The 17,309-nt window shown below is 42.3% G+C and overlaps 1 protein-coding gene across 2 annotated transcripts in view; it reads right to left on the bottom strand.

Annotated features, from left to right (window-relative positions):
- EP300 (E1A binding protein p300) overlaps positions 1 to 17,309 on the bottom strand; it is a 101,750-nt gene that overhangs the window by 18,763 nt on the left and 65,678 nt on the right. Inside the window, exons 11-21 of one of the 2 annotated variants that reach the window (XM_019544997.1) lie at positions 13,520 to 13,597; positions 12,447 to 12,556; positions 11,831 to 11,989; positions 10,335 to 10,784; positions 9,567 to 9,755; positions 8,741 to 8,897; positions 8,046 to 8,164; positions 7,243 to 7,482; positions 6,545 to 6,633; positions 4,073 to 4,153; positions 458 to 514 (exon numbers count right to left, since the gene is read on the bottom strand). In XM_019544997.1, the coding sequence (XP_019400542.1) occupies positions 458 to 514; positions 4,073 to 4,153; positions 6,545 to 6,633; positions 7,243 to 7,482; positions 8,046 to 8,164; positions 8,741 to 8,897; positions 9,567 to 9,755; positions 10,335 to 10,784; positions 11,831 to 11,989; positions 12,447 to 12,556; positions 13,520 to 13,597 (1,729 nt within the window). The remainder of the gene's footprint in view (positions 1 to 457; positions 515 to 4,072; positions 4,154 to 6,544; positions 6,634 to 7,242; positions 7,483 to 8,045; positions 8,165 to 8,740; positions 8,898 to 9,566; positions 9,756 to 10,334; positions 10,785 to 11,830; positions 11,990 to 12,446; positions 12,557 to 13,519; positions 13,598 to 17,309) is intronic. The other variant, XM_019544998.1, reaches the window with a different exon arrangement.

Genomic DNA, 17,309 nt, shown 5'->3' with positions numbered 1-17,309 from the left:
TAACATTTACCATAGTCTGTCTTTCAAGCACAGCTGCCTGCAAAACAGAATGATTACAGGAACCAACAGCAGCAAAAATGATGCAGCAGAACAATCCAAGTCAATTTTGAACTCTGTGCACTTCAGCAGAACAAAGGGCTTCAAGCAGCACAGCTATCTGCATGCATTTGTCTGATCAAGCTCAGAATGAAAAAAAAGACTCAACTACAGTAGCCCATAAACCTCATGATTCCCTTTCCTGTAATGATTCAGGGTCTTAGGACAAAATGCAATGCTTGCTACTTTAATGACAAGCCTAGATGGCCAAATTGTGACAAAGTCAAGTTAAGCTTTCAAAAGAGAGTGAGAAAGTAACAGCTGGTGCTGAATGTCATGCTTTTTCAAGGGGGGGGGGGGGGGTTAAGAGAGAAATAAAGTGATTTTAAAAATTAACATGAATTGCCCAAATGTTACTTACAGTTCAGGGTCCAGTGTGTCATTTTTCCTCTTAGAAAATTGCTCTTTGTTTATTGTACTAAGGAGAAATAGGTAATAAAACTTAATTGTAACACAAGAAAAAATAATCACAGTATGCTATATTCTTTTGCGGCCCCCATTACACCCAGACATGCACTGTAGTTAGAACAATGTGTGAAAGGGAGTAGGATTTTATAACAGGAAGGGTAAACAATGTATATACTCATTTTGACATGCCCTCTACCTTCAACAGAAAAACTTATATGAGGTTTGTTCTTTTCCTTGTTAAACCACATGAACCACAATCGGGTGAATCCTTGCAGGTTATTGGGGAATACCGTAAGTTTTGATCACTTAAGTGCATCAACAGCTCAAAATATACATCCCAGAACAGTTTATGGTTATCAGAGGTTGGTTCATTGGTTTTGGACTTCATTTTTAAAAAATAAAAATTAATCTTGGACAAATTTTACAAAACATGTTCTTGCACTGTGGGAGATTATAAAAGGAGAAATGGAAAAATGTCACAAAATATCCTGCTTTGTGGGGACCCTGTTTTTAAGATAACCTGGAATACTCAGACCCTTTGTCCAATGAAGTGCTAGACTTCCTTCTACAATAACATTTTCATAGCAAAACCTTGCTTCCTTCTGCAGACTCGCCTTGATCCCTTACTACATCACTTTCATTTAAAAACTCCACTCTTACTTCTTAACAGGAAAATCCCTCCCAACCCCTAATTCTTTTATTAATGACCCCAGGCACAGGCTGAAGATACCATCCATTACATGCTCAAAATGGTCCAAAGAACTACACAGAAAATAGCTTTGAATAGGCCTGACCCCTTCTTTCTAATCTATATTAAAATAGAGCTGTATAATTTGGAGGTTATAAACAATTGTCAAAACATTCACAGAAACTGCAACATGAATAGGGGTTTAATCTATGGTAATATGCATCCTTCTTATTCCTCCATTTTGATGCCTGGGTCTATGTTTGGCAGGATGGAACCATCCATAACCCACAACTATTACGGCATTTATAAAAAAAATGCCAAAATTTCCTGATCGCTTCAAGTTGCACTTTATTTTAACAGCTCCAACCATGCCTTAAAAAAACCCTCAACACAAACAAAAAACCAAACAACCCACCAACATACTGTCAAAGGAAGGAACAGGTCCCTCTCCCTGGGCCCAGTAAGCTTTATTTGTGGAGTTAACCTAGAAAATTGAACTGTTAGAATGGTGAAACAAGCCAAAAATTCACTAACTCACAAAAAGGCTCTAAAATAAAGGTGCACCGATACATTGGTCCTATATTGTATCAGCACCGATATACAGAAAAATGGACATTATCGGCAACTGGCCTATTTTGGCTGATAGGGTTGATAATGCAGCTGATAAATGTCCCATGCATGCGTACAGCTGCAGCGCAGCATGCAGGTGGCCTGGAGCGCAGCTCAGAAGCTTGGAGAACAGTTTCCGGCTGGTAAGTCTGTTGTGAGGGAAGGGGCATGGGGGGCACAAATTGAAGCCCCTGCAGTGAGGGAGGCAGTAGGGCTGGGGCAGGCACGGCACAGCTGAGGCAGGACATGGGATGAAGCTGTGGCTCATCAACGGGTGGGAGGAGGGGGTGGGGTGGGGTGGCTCCTGCTGCTATGTGCACCCCAGGAGGACATGAGGGGCACATGCCCCCCAGATGTGTGTGCAGGCTGCCACTGCAAGCTGGGACCAGAGCTGCATCAAGCTGTTCCTTGGGGAAGGGGGGGGGTGAGGTGGGGCGGTGCTGGGCTGGGCCAGGGTTGTGCTTGGGATGGGTGGTGGCAGTGCTGGGAGGAGAAACTAAGGGGAGGAGGGGCTACAGCCGCCCCAAAATTTGCTGTAGCCCCACTCCCAGCACCACCACAACCTGCCCTGAGCACAGCACGACCCAGCCCCCCTGAGAAGAGCTTGGCACCAACCCTGAGTCCAGCTCACAGTGGCAGCCTGCCTGCGCCCTGTGCACAGATACAGGGAGCACATGCCCCCATGCCCTCCCAGGGTACACATAGCAGCAGGAGCTGCTTCCTCCTCCTCCTTGTACCCCCCCAGACTAGCCACAGCCCCATCCTGTGCCCTACCCCAGCTGGGCAGTGCTTGCCCCTGCCCCACTCCCTCCCTCACCATGGGGACCTTGATCTGCCCCCCTGCCCCATTCCCCTTCCCCCACAACAGATTTAGCAGCCAGATGTTCCTCTCCAAGATGCCGGGCCACATATTGGCAAATCGGATTGGTACTGGCTGATATGGCTCGTTAAAAATCGGCCCAAAATGTCTCTATTGGTGCATCTTTACTTTAAAAAGTTGCTATTTCGTAATGAATTTTAAATAGGAAGGAAAAAAAAAACCAAAACCACATCACAAGCTGGGAATAACTTTCTTGATTTTTCACAGCACATGCTCAAATATCTTCCCCAATTTACTAATTAAAGTATGAAATTCTTCAATCTCTTGTTTGCAACCAAGTTAAAAAGCACTCAGAGTGCCTTCTTCTGTTCTTATTGTCTACTGTTGTCCCCTACTATTAATTTCCACAGCTAATAGCCAAGAGGCAGTTCACTTATTGCTTTTACATATCTCTGATTAGAATAGATTACTGCTGCTCCAAAAACAAGGATCACAAATTTGGGCCATGCTCAGTTTAGCTATGCTCCTCCCTTCTTAAGTCATAGGGAAAATCTTTGTCTAGCACATGAAGGGTGCCCAGTCCATTTCTTCCCTTTCCCCAAAAGAAAAGTGGCAAGTGCTTAAAGGATCACGTGCCTCTCCTCCAGCTATTTTAAATAGTGACAAAACCATCACCAAGATCAGAATTCAACCATTTACTTGCTGCTGTAGGCAATCTTTTCCTTTCAATACATCATCTCATACTCTTTCTGCGTGCCAGTTTTCACTTGCCACCTGGCTTCAAGACTTTCCTCAGTTCCTTCCTTTTCACATCTGGGGATATCCCAAGAATCCAATATCCATCTAACATATTAATAGCTAACATCTAACAGCTTCCACCCCACCATTACAACAAAAAAGTGCCAGTTCTACATCTACCTCTCCAAGTCAGCTTAACAAGTCTAAAACATCTCCTATAAGATGGTGTTTTGATTAAAAAAGGAGCTTAAAAATCAGAACTAAAAACATTGTTGATTTCGATAAGACCATAAGGAGTGGTGGGGAAGAGAAAGCTTGCTAGGCACAAAGTTATAGGTTGAACAGACTTTTAGAAGGATGCCTGTTATGCACATTATCCCCAATAATGTTACTTCCCATAGCAAGACATTTCCTCAGCTCTATTTAGTAAGATCTTTTCCTAAAAGTTCCTTAAAAAGTTTACTGGAAGCGATGCTCACTCCTTGTTAACACCTTTGAAAAAAAGGGATACCCCCACATACCACTTCGAACATGAATCCTTGTTTTTAAGGAAGTACTCCCCCTTCAGTACTAGCAGATAAAGATTGTATTAAAGCCAACGCCTTTATTAGCTAGATATCTCCTACCCTTGAGATGCTGTAGGTTAAACTACCACAAAAACAGCAATATTTTATATATAAACGTTTGTCCCAGACAGACATTTGGCTACTCACGTTTGAGGTTGTGATGGGTCATCCCCCAGAGAAACGCTCTCCCCTTGGATTTCGTTGAAGCACTTCTCACAGAAATGATACCTGTCAGCAAGAAGGCCATATTTGGGTGAACTGTTCCGTCCACACAACACAGCCCAAGCCAAGCAACGGAGCCACCAATCACAGCAGGCCAAGGAGGGGGCGGGAGCAGAGAGCAGGTCATCAACGGCGACAGGGATATTCAATGATGTAGATTTATGGGCCCCAGAGTGTGTTTGGTTGGTTTGTTTGTATTGGTTTGGTTTTTTTTTTTTTGCAATCAAAGCCAAGTGCAGACAACGACAAGCATGAAGGAAAAATAAAAATAACACACGAACAAACAAAGAAATGGGGGTTTGCAGGACAAAACAAAAACACAAAAGCAGGACAAGACAACACAAAGCAGAAAGCCAAGGCAAAGCACAGATTAGCATTAAATTTCTCAAATGGGTTCACAAGCAGTAAATAAAACAAAAGTATTCCATTTTAGCATACCCACACCCTCTCCATTTTAATAATCCATGCTATTGACAGCAAAAAATTAAAATGGAAGGGAAAGGGTAGAAGGAAGGAGAGACTGCTATTCTGATACATCAGGATAGCAATTCTGTCTGCAAAAGTATCTGCTAGGAGACAAATGGAAGAGGAGTAATTCTTCCACCTTAAACAAATCTTGAAGGGCCACAGGATTCTCTTCCCCATGATAAGGGAAATTAAATTACCCCATTTCACTTTCACAAAAATTTAAGGGACAGTCTGATCTGTCCTCAAAACCTTCATCCATTTATTTTAAATCTGTCAAATTATATGTAAAGTATGTATCTGACATTAGTTGCATCTATAATGGTCTAGATTCATACAGCTCCACCATACCCCAATTTGGAGCTATAGAACAGTTCATACATCAACAGAATAAGCACTGTAGAGAACGATTTCATCTACATTTGAATGAAACCAGAGTAATTTATTCAAGATCTGTTCCCACCCCTCAAAAATATATTGAATCTGCAGCTTCTCCATTACTAAGCATTTTAATTGGAATGCACAAAACATCTAAAACAAAACAAAAGAAAAATCAAAACGAATTGCGACAGTTTATTATAAAGCAACACAAACCAAAACTATGGTATCCATAAAGCTAAGGAGGAAGGCCACTTAACCTCACCTAAATTTCAGCACGGAAGCTGAATCATGATTTAACTATATCTCATATTTACACTATTCGTCATCAGAAAGACCAGAAGTGAAAAATTACATCAGGGAAGCAAAATGTGGGTTTTGGAATACTATTTTTTTGATCTACTTGGTGTTCACTCATGGATACCATATGTGGGGAAAATATTCACTAATGGCATGAGAAGTTCAGTAATTTCAAAATTACTGAAAAATCCAGATTCAGATTGTTATGGAGTACAGCTATTTCTCTTCCCCTGCTGTTTAAGAATCCAATCCATTGCATCAAAACTTCTTGCAGCCTAAGAAGATCCTACTCTGCATCTTCTCCATGTTACTTTCTTTCCCTAAAGGCTAAATACACTGTCTGCCTTACAAGACTTCACTGCCTTCAGGGTAAAAGACTAATTTCTTTGAATGGTGTTGGACCTCAAGAACAGAAAGCAAAAACCAGCGGATGGAGTTGGAATAATTGGAAGATAACCAATTCCCCTGACAAACCAGGAAACTGCCATCTCAAAGTGTTAAATAATATATTCCCACCCCCCGCCCCCCAACAAGAGAAAAAGGAGCGTCTAGCAGAAATACGAAATACTCTCCTGGTAGCTTCACAGACTTTTTGACCTGCATTTATTGAGGGATTAAAGATTAGCTAGGAGAGCTATGAAAGTGACAGCATTTGCCACTGCTGTTGACAACCACAACAAAACAACTCCCTTAAGGGGCCTTATGAGAAGAAAGAGCATCAATTCACTCAACAAGATCTGAATACACAAATCTTACACTGAAGACCTGCACCAAGGACAGCTTTGCTATTTGTGGCAAAACTGTTCATTACAGTAATCATAAAAACCAACTGCTCAGAGTACAATAAAAAATGGTTTCCCCGTCACCTCCCCCCTACCCCAACCCCATCCCCTCCCCAAAACCTTACTAACTTAGGTCCTGAAATATCTACTGATCAGGCAGGGAAGACAGACAATAGACCATTATAGAAAAGTAGGCAGAGACCTGAAAAAAACAATGACTAATTGCCCAATTTACCTAGTTTTCAGAAATCTGGGGTGTTTATATAAAGGAGGGAGAGCAAAGGTTGCAATGAACTCATTCAGAAAGACAGCTTTTTTAGTAAAAAGAGAAGCTCTTCCGGGTACTCGCAGCTCTTGTGAATTTGTGACATGAAGGTGTGCACATATACCAAGGATGTGTATGTATACATGCATGTCTTTAATATATATAGTTTGATGCAATGCTGCACATGCTGTGACCTATTTTCCTTACCTGTTCTGATAACTGTAATAAGTGGCATCTCGAGGGATTGTGCACAGCTGTTTGCCATAGCAACATAAAGTCTGTGGTGAGAATTCCAACTGCAAAAAGAAACGCATTTTCTTAGTACTCATGCATGTTTCTACTCACTGTCCATGGGAAGTGGGTATGACCCAGATAATGAAGTTCATCTGGACTCTGGATTCTTAAATTACATAATTCCATGGATCTGAATAGTAAAATATGAGTATATTATGTGTTTATACTGTAAACATGTTTTATTTGGGCATCATTTACTAGTTAGCCATTGTTTTATACCACTTTTCTCAACAGGGCAATCACTTTTCTGTAATTGTGCAAGTTGCTTAGACAGCTCACTTTGTTATAACTCCAAAAGCTGATTTACCCCAGTTCTAAGCTACATTAAGCCTTAAGATATATCCTGGTAAATCAGCTATGGTGATTTCATAGAGGAAAAAAAAGTGGTGTTTAAGCAGTGTATGCAAGATTAAACACTCAACCAAGGGTTTCTCAAGTTAGATTCTGAAATCTTTAAATACTTAAAAGGCCTAATGTTCAAAAGTTGAGCACCCAAAAGCTCCCCTGTAACTCCTATACTATCCTTTAATTCCCTGACTACAACTTCTATGTCCTTTCATATTGCGTATTGCAACCAGGAGTGAGTAGTGTAAGCCAGCTGCCCTCCTCACCTTTCTCCCACAGCAATAACCAAGGCTTTGCATAACTGGGTCAATTTCTTGTTCAAACACCTCTGCCAGTTTGGAGCAGTACTTATATACTCGGGACGTCTTGCGGTTATAGAGCCAGGCATTGTTGAACATGAGCCAGATGTCATCCACATACTGCCAAGGCTCCTGGTACTGCCCTGTGTCTAATTTTCTCTTGATGGTAGAGAGATCCATGGGGTTCTTCACTATATCAAAGTAATCCTGCAAGAACAAGGCACATTTCAAAACATGACCAGAGGCACTTCACTACAAGGTGAGAGCATGCATGTTCCATAGACTGGGCTGTTCTGCAAAGAAAGAAGTACCAAGCCTGGCACTCAAGATCTGGGTAATGCCAGTCAACTGCTTACAACATAATAAAATTTCACAGCTTACTGACAAATTGAGAAACTACTGTTGCTACACTTAAGGCAAGAAGTGTTCCCAGGACTGTACAACCCTGGAAAATCCAGGCAGAAAGCATCACAAGGTACAAATGCCAAGTAAAATCCAATATGTGGGGATCTGTCAATAAGACCCACTTGATTGTATTCCTGTTATTCTGCTTGTTTTAGTAAGAGGAATCCATAAACAAACAATACTTAAAAACATGTTCAAAACTAGAGATGTATAGTACACTCCAACTCCCAAACCAAGCTCTTTACATCTCTAAAAAAAACTGCAAACCAGACCCATAGTACATCATATGGTTTCTTCAAAGCTGACATGCCCTGGCAGTAGTGGTTATGAGTTAAAGAAGGGAGACAACATGCTAATGCACTTACAGGAATTCCTAGTAGTTGAGGATCCACAGGCTGTCGGAAAGGAAGGGACTCAGGATCCTGCCTGTAAAGTGCCTCCAGTGTTGGCATAAGCGCCTGCCGCAATTCTTCTGGTTTGAAAACTTTTGAAATAAAATAACCAATATAAAGCAAGGTTACAGTGATGGCTAGAAGCAAGAAGCATGCTATATGATTTGAAATTGTGTTAAGTATTTGCTAAAAAACACACAGAGCATAGTTTGTTTACTCTCTAATGCTGGATTTTGCAGAAGACAGAAATTAGACAAAGTGACATAAAGCTCATAATGAGAAGCGACAAACTGAATGCTAAAACAGGGTTCTGTTATATTACTGGAAGCAAACAACTTTTTAAAAGATCAATTTACACTGGGTACAAACCTTTCATGTCCAGAGAATGAATCTGACCAAAGAATTATTAAAAGGAAGGGACTTCCATCTTAGATATAGGCTTCCTAATACTTGTGGTCTGACAGTGAATCATTTTACTTAGCTCAGTGGAACCAATTATGAATATTAAAAATTAGACATTTGGGTCAGAATCATAAAATAGAGCTCTCAAGCAAACTGAGAACACTAAAAAAAAAAGAAATGCTAAACAACTTTCCTTGGTCTCTCAGATAGATAATCTAGTCCCTCAAAAGTAAGAGTCTCAGAAACAGAAGAGTTTTCTTGCTTACTTTTCCTCTTAGATTGCCCAGCTGCTGGAGAAGACTGAGTAGCTGGAGTACTGGGTCTTTCTTCCTCATCTTTCATCTCAGACTTCACTTCTGCTTTCTTCTCCTCCTGTTCCATTGGGTCTGGTTTACATTCCTCCACCACAGGTTCAACTTTAATCTGAAAGGCCAAATCAGAATCTTTTCATCTATCACTTCTGTGAAGATCATCCAAATTTGGTCTTTTGTGCTTCATTAGCGATTTACCTCCTACTTCTCCCTAAAACAAAAGGCTTGTCTTCTACCAGAATCAGGGTGTGGCTACTGCTTGTATGAAAAGACCCTGTGCTAACTTTTTTTAGCTAGACAGAACACTGCTGGCAATGGAGGCAGAGCAGCATGATGGTTTAGCATGAGACCAAATATCCATTCAGCTTCTTGATCAAGTTCTGCAACCTGCACCAACTCTGTGCTTTACTGCTATCAATACCTAAGCTAGCTTTAAAAGTAGCTAGCTCAGTATATCCACAAGCTGCAGATGCATCTCGACTGCAACATAGACATAACCCTAGGACAGCCCCCTCCCCCATCCCTCCTCTCTCTCAGCCATCCCTGGTTTCATCAAAGTCCACCCAACTCCCCATAGAGTCAATTTGCCAAGACTCAAATAATTCTGTGAATGAAAAGTAGTTATTTATCACTAATTCAGAAACAAAGGATTCCCCCTGGAGGGAACAATCCCCTTGTCAATCACCACCTCTGAGAGCACCTTGGTCCACTCATTCCAGTTTCCCATCCAAGCACTGTCCAGGCGCAACCACATACCAGAACCACTTAGCTACCATCTTACCTCAGGTTTCTCCTCCCCCTGAAGGTCTGTTTGTTCTGGCTCCTCTTCATCCATTTTAATTTCCATTTTCACTTCCTGCAAGGGTGGTTGCTGCTGCTCAGGAGCATTCTGTTGAGAATTCACCTCTGTGCTGCTGGTGGATGGTGGGTTAGATACCTGCCCATCAACACTCACAGCCGGTTGTGAAAGCTGAGAGAAAACCCACATTGATTAAAAAGGGTCCAATAAGTTGCACTGAAAAGCTCATTACATTATGACCTTCTTTTAATGTGTTATCATACTTCCAAGTTTAATTGCACCTTGGACCCTTCCCTTCCCCACTCCCTTACACTCCACAATATCTTCACCTGAAAAAAGAATAGACCACAGAGCAATCTGGGTCTGTGCAAAAATATGTTTCTGAAATACTTTGGGCGGCAGAGTAGTTTAACAATATTTCATGTGCATGGCACATTGCCATCACTTCCATGGAAGTAACTGCATTACTGGAGATAATCTTTCATGTTTTACAGTAAGTTCCTAAACAAGCACTATAATTCTTTGAAATACTTCCAGGGTAGAAGTAGATGGTGTGCAGTTTACTGCTCCTGCGTCTTCAGTCAAAAGTTTTACTTCTCAGATGTAACACGTACTTATTTTGGTACACCGACATTACAGCAGGGCAGTCAATGTCACGGACACCATCAAAAAAACCCGAAGACGCTGACTGAAAACAACCTTATATCCAAAGCATCCTTAAGGAAAGTATAAACACAGATATTTTCTTACAGGTGTTGTGGGGTGCTGAGGCTGCAGTGGTGCTGTTGGGGTCGGCACAGATGCAGTTGTACTCTGCTGTGACAGAGGTTGCTGCTGCTCTGCTGAAGGGGTGACTGGAACTGGAGGCTGGACTTGTGGAGGCAGCTGTACCTGTGGAGGAGTTGGAGTCTGCCTCTGAGGAGGGTGCATAGTTTGTGATGGAGGTCCAGGTGGCATTGCCTGAGGGGTAGGGGTGGGGGCAGTGGTGGCTGCAGCTGCTGCTGCTTGCTGCTGTTGCTGTGGCTGGGATCCCAGGCCTGGGGGTGTATGATGAGGTGTTGGGGTTCGACTAGGTACTGGGGAGGGAGAGTTTCGGTGCAAAGGAGGCTGTGGAAGCGGTGGGCAATGAATATGGCTCCCCTGAGAACCAGGAGCCATTGCAGGAGAGTTCACAGGACAGGAAGAGCTGGTCATTTGTGCCTGTGGGAAAAACAAATAGATATTTACAATGACTTGACATTAGCATGAGGCAGAAGATTATTCCAACACAAACAGCTTTTCATCCACTGTTAAAAAGTATGATACCACCATTGATTTTTTGCATTTCAGTTCAAAAAGGAAAATTGTTTTGTTCATCTTCATTTTGTTCTGATACTAGCATAAAGCATGGTTTGGACTTTTTTCCAATCCCAAACAGAAGTTTCTATGTAACAACCATTTTTCACTAATATTCAAATAAAAAACTCCGTAACTGCACCTTTTCATATAATTTTTTAAAGCTACACCTTCATCAGTTTGTTCTTGGATAAATGACACATGTGAGCCTTAGTTAAGGCAAGAAATTCAAACACTTTTAGAATCAACTCAAGAAGAATTACAAGATTTAAGATCATCTCCCATTTTCCCATGGGGGGGAGGGGGCAGGAAGCTGCAAATGCACTGCAATCAAGGTCACAAAAAGTCTAGGACAGGGATAGACTAAAATTTATCATGCAGTATTAAATTTGTTTGGTAATTAAGAGTTTTCATCCTACTTCCTAGCCTCAAGGGTGGCAGCTGCAACAGGAACACCCGACAGGAAAAATTCTCCTGTCTTCAAAGCTGATGCAGCCTCCCAGTCATGGAAAAATCCCAAATCAGTTCCATGTGTAAGCAACGAGTTGAAAGTATGTAGCAGTTAACCTTGCACAACCATCTTCGTTTCCTCAGCCTCTTTGTATTTCTCATACAATTAAACTTTGCTGTTTGGCAGGAATCAGTGTAAACCATCCCTCTCTTTCCCCCCACCTGGTTCACAAAGCTTCATTTTTGCAAAGGGCTATGAAACCTAGCCCTACAAACTAGCTAATAGTGCCCAGGATTGTTGACAGACAAATGCACAAGCTTCTTAGGAGGTTACTTCAGAGTCAACCATTATGTCAATAGTTGAGGACATGTTCTCCTCCATCAACAACATTCCCATACCTCCAACTGTCCATGACACAGAACCACAACAGTCATATTGCTTCCATAAGTGAGGAACGTACTTGAGACACTGGAGGCTGATTGCCAGGCTGGGTCATAGGCATGCTTGTAGCATTCATTCCTGGGGAGGAGGCAGGGAACTGGGTCTGTTGCAGAAACTGACTTTGACTGGAAGGTTGGCCAACCCCTGGCTGCTGCATACGTGAGGGAAAGCCCATCTGCTGGGGAAAAAAGAAGAGTTCATAATACATATTCAATTCTCCCTAATGCTCCAAAGCTAGATGTACTACGTGAAAAAGATTCTGATACCTGCCAGATCTTCACGTGATCCAGTATGGCAAACTTACTAAAGCTCTTCTTAAAAAAGTTGTTTTACAAGCAACTTCCTTATTCACCTATTCACAAAGCAGGAGTTCTGGAATTCAGCCTGGGTCTCTGGCCTAGCTGCCTGATAAACTGCATTGTTTCAAGGGTGCAGCAGCACACACAAACTTAACTCTTGGCTTATATTAACACTCCTAACCAAAACATAAAGGATAGTTACAGGCAACTTGGCTGTCCAGCTAATACGCAAAGGAAAAAACAAAGGGTCCACAGAATAAGTACATTCCGGATAATTATAGTTAATCAGGAGCAAACTTAAAGAGTTCAACACGCTAGAATGAAAAATATTCTGACCTGGTTCATGGCCCCAGCCTGGCTTAGCTGTCCAGGGTGCTGAAGAGGAGGGGTTTGCCGGGGTCCCATTGTTGACAGCGGCATGTTCATCTGGCTAAACTGATTCATACCTGTGTGTTTATCACAAAAATATGTATTTTTTTAAAGTACCAAATTCTTCTTTGATCAACATTCAACATTTGAACACCAATAACTACCATCACTGCTTTCCATATTTCCTTTTATCAACACCTTTGAGGATGCCACACAACCTGAAATACTTTGTTGGCTAACTGTTTTCTAAGGACCTAAAACAGACTAAGTCACTGTTTATTCACAAATCTAGTAACAATCCTTGGATAAAATAAATGGTTTTTAAAAGTAGCTTTTAAGCAGAGAAATTTGGCATTTACAATAGGATGTTTTATACAAGGGTAAATCAACTCAGAGAAATCCATCTTCATATTAACCAGCTGCTTGGAGAAACATGAAAACAAGTTTTATGCATCAAACAAACCTCTTCCACACTCTTTCAGAGCACAAGCTAGATGTTTTCCTGAACTACTTATGTTCACATCCCTGAGTCTAGTTTTAAATGAGCTGGGGTAGTTCTCCTAACTTTAAAAAGTATTCATTTATGGAATTCTAGAGTCTAGAAATAGTCTCCAGCTTCAAGACCAGTTATATTTTTCTCATGGACAATTACAATGATGTTTGTGATTACGAAAAACCTACTCTTCATCCTGCAGTCATACTTCTCACAGTTCATTTAATAATTACGGTAAGATCTACTCCATAAATTGGCCACAGCTGTATGTAGAATATCTGACTGCCTCCAAGACTAATACCGTCCACATTCAGTCAGTCTTCATTTAGCGAATAGCTCTCCAAGAAAAAAACAACTCTTAGACCAGAATTATAAAGGACTCCCACCAAACAAACAAAACAGCACAACAGCAGGGAAAAATTACATCCTGCAAAAGACTCTAATACAGACTTTTTGGCATCCTATACATACTGGAGAAAACCAAAACCAAAACACTCGTTTCAAAGTGGTCTGCAGTTATATGGATGTCTCTTCTTTCAAGACTTACCTGGCTGCGTCTGCATGCGATTCATCATCTGGTTTGGCACACTGGCTCGAATCATGGTTGGGTCAGGAAGAGGACCATCTGAAAAAAAGGTTGGAAAAAGAGGTTAGAGAATTAGGATATTATGGCATGCTCCCCAGCTTCATTTTTAAGAATCACAATTTATTCTCATTTAAAATACATTGTTATGTTCAAATTAACTTTTAACACAGTTAGGCTTTTATAAAAGTTTTAAGAAAAAGGAGATTCTCAAGTGAAGCAAAGAGTGGGAAGTTTTCTTGTAAACAAAAGCACACATGATGTCTTAAACAGTTTATTTTTCATAGGTCAACTTTGGAAAGTCAAAGAGCTGATCTGCAGCATAAAGACATTAAAGTAACAAGGGTCTAAAATGCACTGCACTGGCATTTTTTTGTGTGTTGATCAGCAGACTTACAAATTCAATTAGAACACCATATTCAAAAGCATCTATACATCTAAGTCCCCATGCAATAAAATGCAATTCTGGTGTCTACCACAAAATGCACCCTTGGTTTTAGAAACCTCAGACTAAGCCAACTGTAGAATAATTCTGGTGTGACTGGACATGGAACATCAAGCTTTTTACCTCTAGATCATTCATATTAGTCCAGGCCCAACTTGGTGACCAAAACTCTTGTATACAACAAATGCCTGCTCACATGCCTGCACAAAACGGGTCAGGAACTCAATTCCTAGGTGTGAAGTTTTCACAAAGATGAAGAACTGATCAAGCTAAGAGAGAAAATTTCTTGGTTCTCAGGAGGAAGGCTCAGGAGAAAGGGTGAATCATACTGAGGGAAGAGAAAGGCTCAGGAGAAAGGGTGAATCATACTGAGGGAAGGGCAAGAGACACAGCTCTCTGGACGTAAAGTCTGCAGAGCTGTCATGTTTTAAAGAAAGACAGAGGGTTTCAGCCTCCAGAGCTGTCAACCTGTCACGGGCACAAAAATAATCTTAAAGAACAAGTACATTGCATCACAGATAAACAAGAAGTACTGAACTTCTATCGAGGTATGATAAAGATGCAGATAAGGATGCAGCACTTCAAATATATAAAAGGGTAAGAGCAACCAGAAACATTAACTGGTGCTCTTCACACAGGGTCTAAGAAAATTAAAGCTAGGGCATTCATCTTCTGGGATTTCTTAGCCCTACAAAGGAGATTCGCAAGTTGGATATCTATTAAATATCAAAGATATGACTGAGCTATAAAGCAGTAATTAGCTGAAAATTCAACTACCCCTCAAGCCAGGTTCAAGCCTTAAAAATTATTGTTCAGCATTACTTAACTGATGAATGCAATACAGGGAGAGTCCTTAAGAATTCAGTCTTGGCACTTAATTTATTCAATATGTCCAATGGGCTACTGGAGAGAAAACAAAGTACACCACTAGCACAGTAACACTGACATCAGCTCCTCAAAGACCAAACAGCTCTGATGTTCTTATGTCAGACCAAAGAAGGAACCTGGGTAAAAAAAGTCTATAACAATATTTAGGCCCCTTCTGATGCTCGTCCTTTGTAAGTGAAGATGACCACATCCAGTGGAGAAGGGAGGAGGAGGAGGAGGAGAAGAAAGGAAGCGGGAAAGAAAAATGGAGGGAGAAAGGGAAAAAGAGAGGTAAAAGGAGAAAGAAGAGGGGAAAGAGAGGAGGGTAGGTCACATGGGTACACAGCTGATCTATAAGCCCAATCTTTGCCCTGAACAATCTGCTGCAACAGGGGCAGGAGAGCAATAAGAGGTCCTCATTTTCTTGGCTACACGCTTCCTCACTGCCTCTACCATGAGCTACTACTCGAAGGGCAGTGCTCCACTCTGAACTGATGACCTCCAAGATGGACAGTCATGAGTGATTTGCTCCCATGACTCCAGGTTCATGCCGAAACTCTTTTAAGGACATCTTTAGGGTGTTCTTGTACCACTTCTTTGGTGCACTGCGAAAGTGTACTCCATTTGACAGTCTGCCATAGAAGATTTTCTTCGGCAGGCGAGTGAGGCATTCTTGAAAGGTGGCTGATCCATCTTAGCTGCACCAGGGTGTGGATACTGGGGAGAGCTGATCTCCTCAATGTCCAAAAACTTGTCCCACCACTTAATCTTCGGTATCTTTTCGCAGGCAGCACAGGTGGAAGTGGTTTAGTTTCTTGGCATAATGCTGGTAGACAATCCAGGTTTCACAGGCATAAAGGAGGGTCAGGAGAATGATGGCTTTGTAAACCTTCAATTTCATCGACCTTCCAATGCCTCTGCAGTCGCAGACTGACTTAAGAGTCTGCCGAAGGCCACGCTGGCTTTTGCTAGCCTCGTGTTGACTTCATCGTCAATGTGGACAGGACAGGAGAACGTGCTGCCTAGACAGGCAAACTTGTTGACCATCGACAGTTGTTAGCCTTTAACTGAGACCTGTGGTTCCCTGGAGTGTTGTGCCAGGCACAGGTTGAAACATCACTTCGGTTTTCATGTTGATAGTGAGTCCAAAGCTGTTGGAGGCTGATGACAATAGGCCCATGGACCACTGCATATCAGCCTGTGAGCCTGCACAGTTGTCAGCAAAGAGGAAGTCAAAGTGTGGCTGTCTGGACTCTCGAGCTTGCTCGGAGGCTGAGCAGGTTGAAGATGTCTCTGTTCAAACGGGACCTGATTCCCATACCAAAGTCATCATCAGGGATCTGGGTTTTGCGTTTCCCCACAAAAAAACAGAGAAAACCACAGATTCCCTGTTTTTAAATTGGAGAAAATGTGGATTTCCCTTTTTAGCAGAGAAATCTGTGGATTCTCCGCTTTTGCAAAGAGCTCTTGCAGGCTGGCACAGCTCCAGCCTGCAAGAGCCAGACTGCAGAAAGGGTGGGAAACCCCCAGCTCTGTCCAAGGGGCCTGAGCCTCTAAGTCAGCCAAGGCTGGGCTCAGGTTCAGGCTCAGACTTGCCCTTCACCCCTGGAGCCTAGAGGTAAGTGGAGTCATTATCGATTCCAAGATGAACATGGGCCGGCAGTGTGGGGATACAGTCAGGAAGGCCAACTGCACCTTGTCATGCATCCACAGATCTATCTCAAGCAGGTCCAAGGAGGTGATCCTCCCTCTGTATGTGGCACTGGTCAGGCCACTTCTGGAGTACTGCGTCCAGTTCTGCGCACCGCACTTCAGGAGGGATGTGGACAACATGGAGAGGGTCCAGAGGAGGGTGACTTGCATGAGTTACCAGCCAAAGCTGCAACTGAACTCCAACTAGCTTTAAGCATCAAGGGCAATAAAAAGTCCTATTTCAGATGACGTGTGGGGAGCCGGAAGAAAAGCAAGGGCAACACTGGACCCCTGCTGAACCAGATGGGGCAACTGACAACTGATGCCCAAGAAAAAGCCAACTTATTAAATGGGTACTTTGCGTCAGTGTTTCATCAATCCCATGGGACGCCCATGCCCACTATGGGATAGGAAGGTACAGGTGTGGGAGATCCCCTGCCCTCCATAAATGCTGACCTTGTGAAGGAACATCTTGAAAAGCTGGATACCTTCAAGTCAGCCGGCCCTGACAAGCCACACCCCAGGGTACTCAAGGAGCTGGCGAGCGTCATAGCCCAGCCCCTCGCACAGATCTTTGAAAACTCCTGGCGCTTTGGTGTAGTGCCCGAAGACTGGAAGACCACCAATGTGGTGCCTACCTTCAAGAAAGGGAGGAAAGTGGATCCGGCTAACTACAGGCCCATCAGCCTGACTTCTATCCGGGGGAAGATCTTAGAAAAGTTTATTAAAGAAGCTATCCTTAATGGACTG

This window comes from Crocodylus porosus, unplaced genomic scaffold, assembly GCF_001723895.1.
Source record: "Crocodylus porosus isolate Cpor-Errol unplaced genomic scaffold, CroPor_comp1, whole genome shotgun sequence".
Classification (NCBI taxonomy): Eukaryota; Metazoa; Chordata; order Crocodylia; family Crocodylidae; genus Crocodylus; species Crocodylus porosus.
This window is presented reverse-complemented; position numbering and strand designations above follow the sequence as displayed.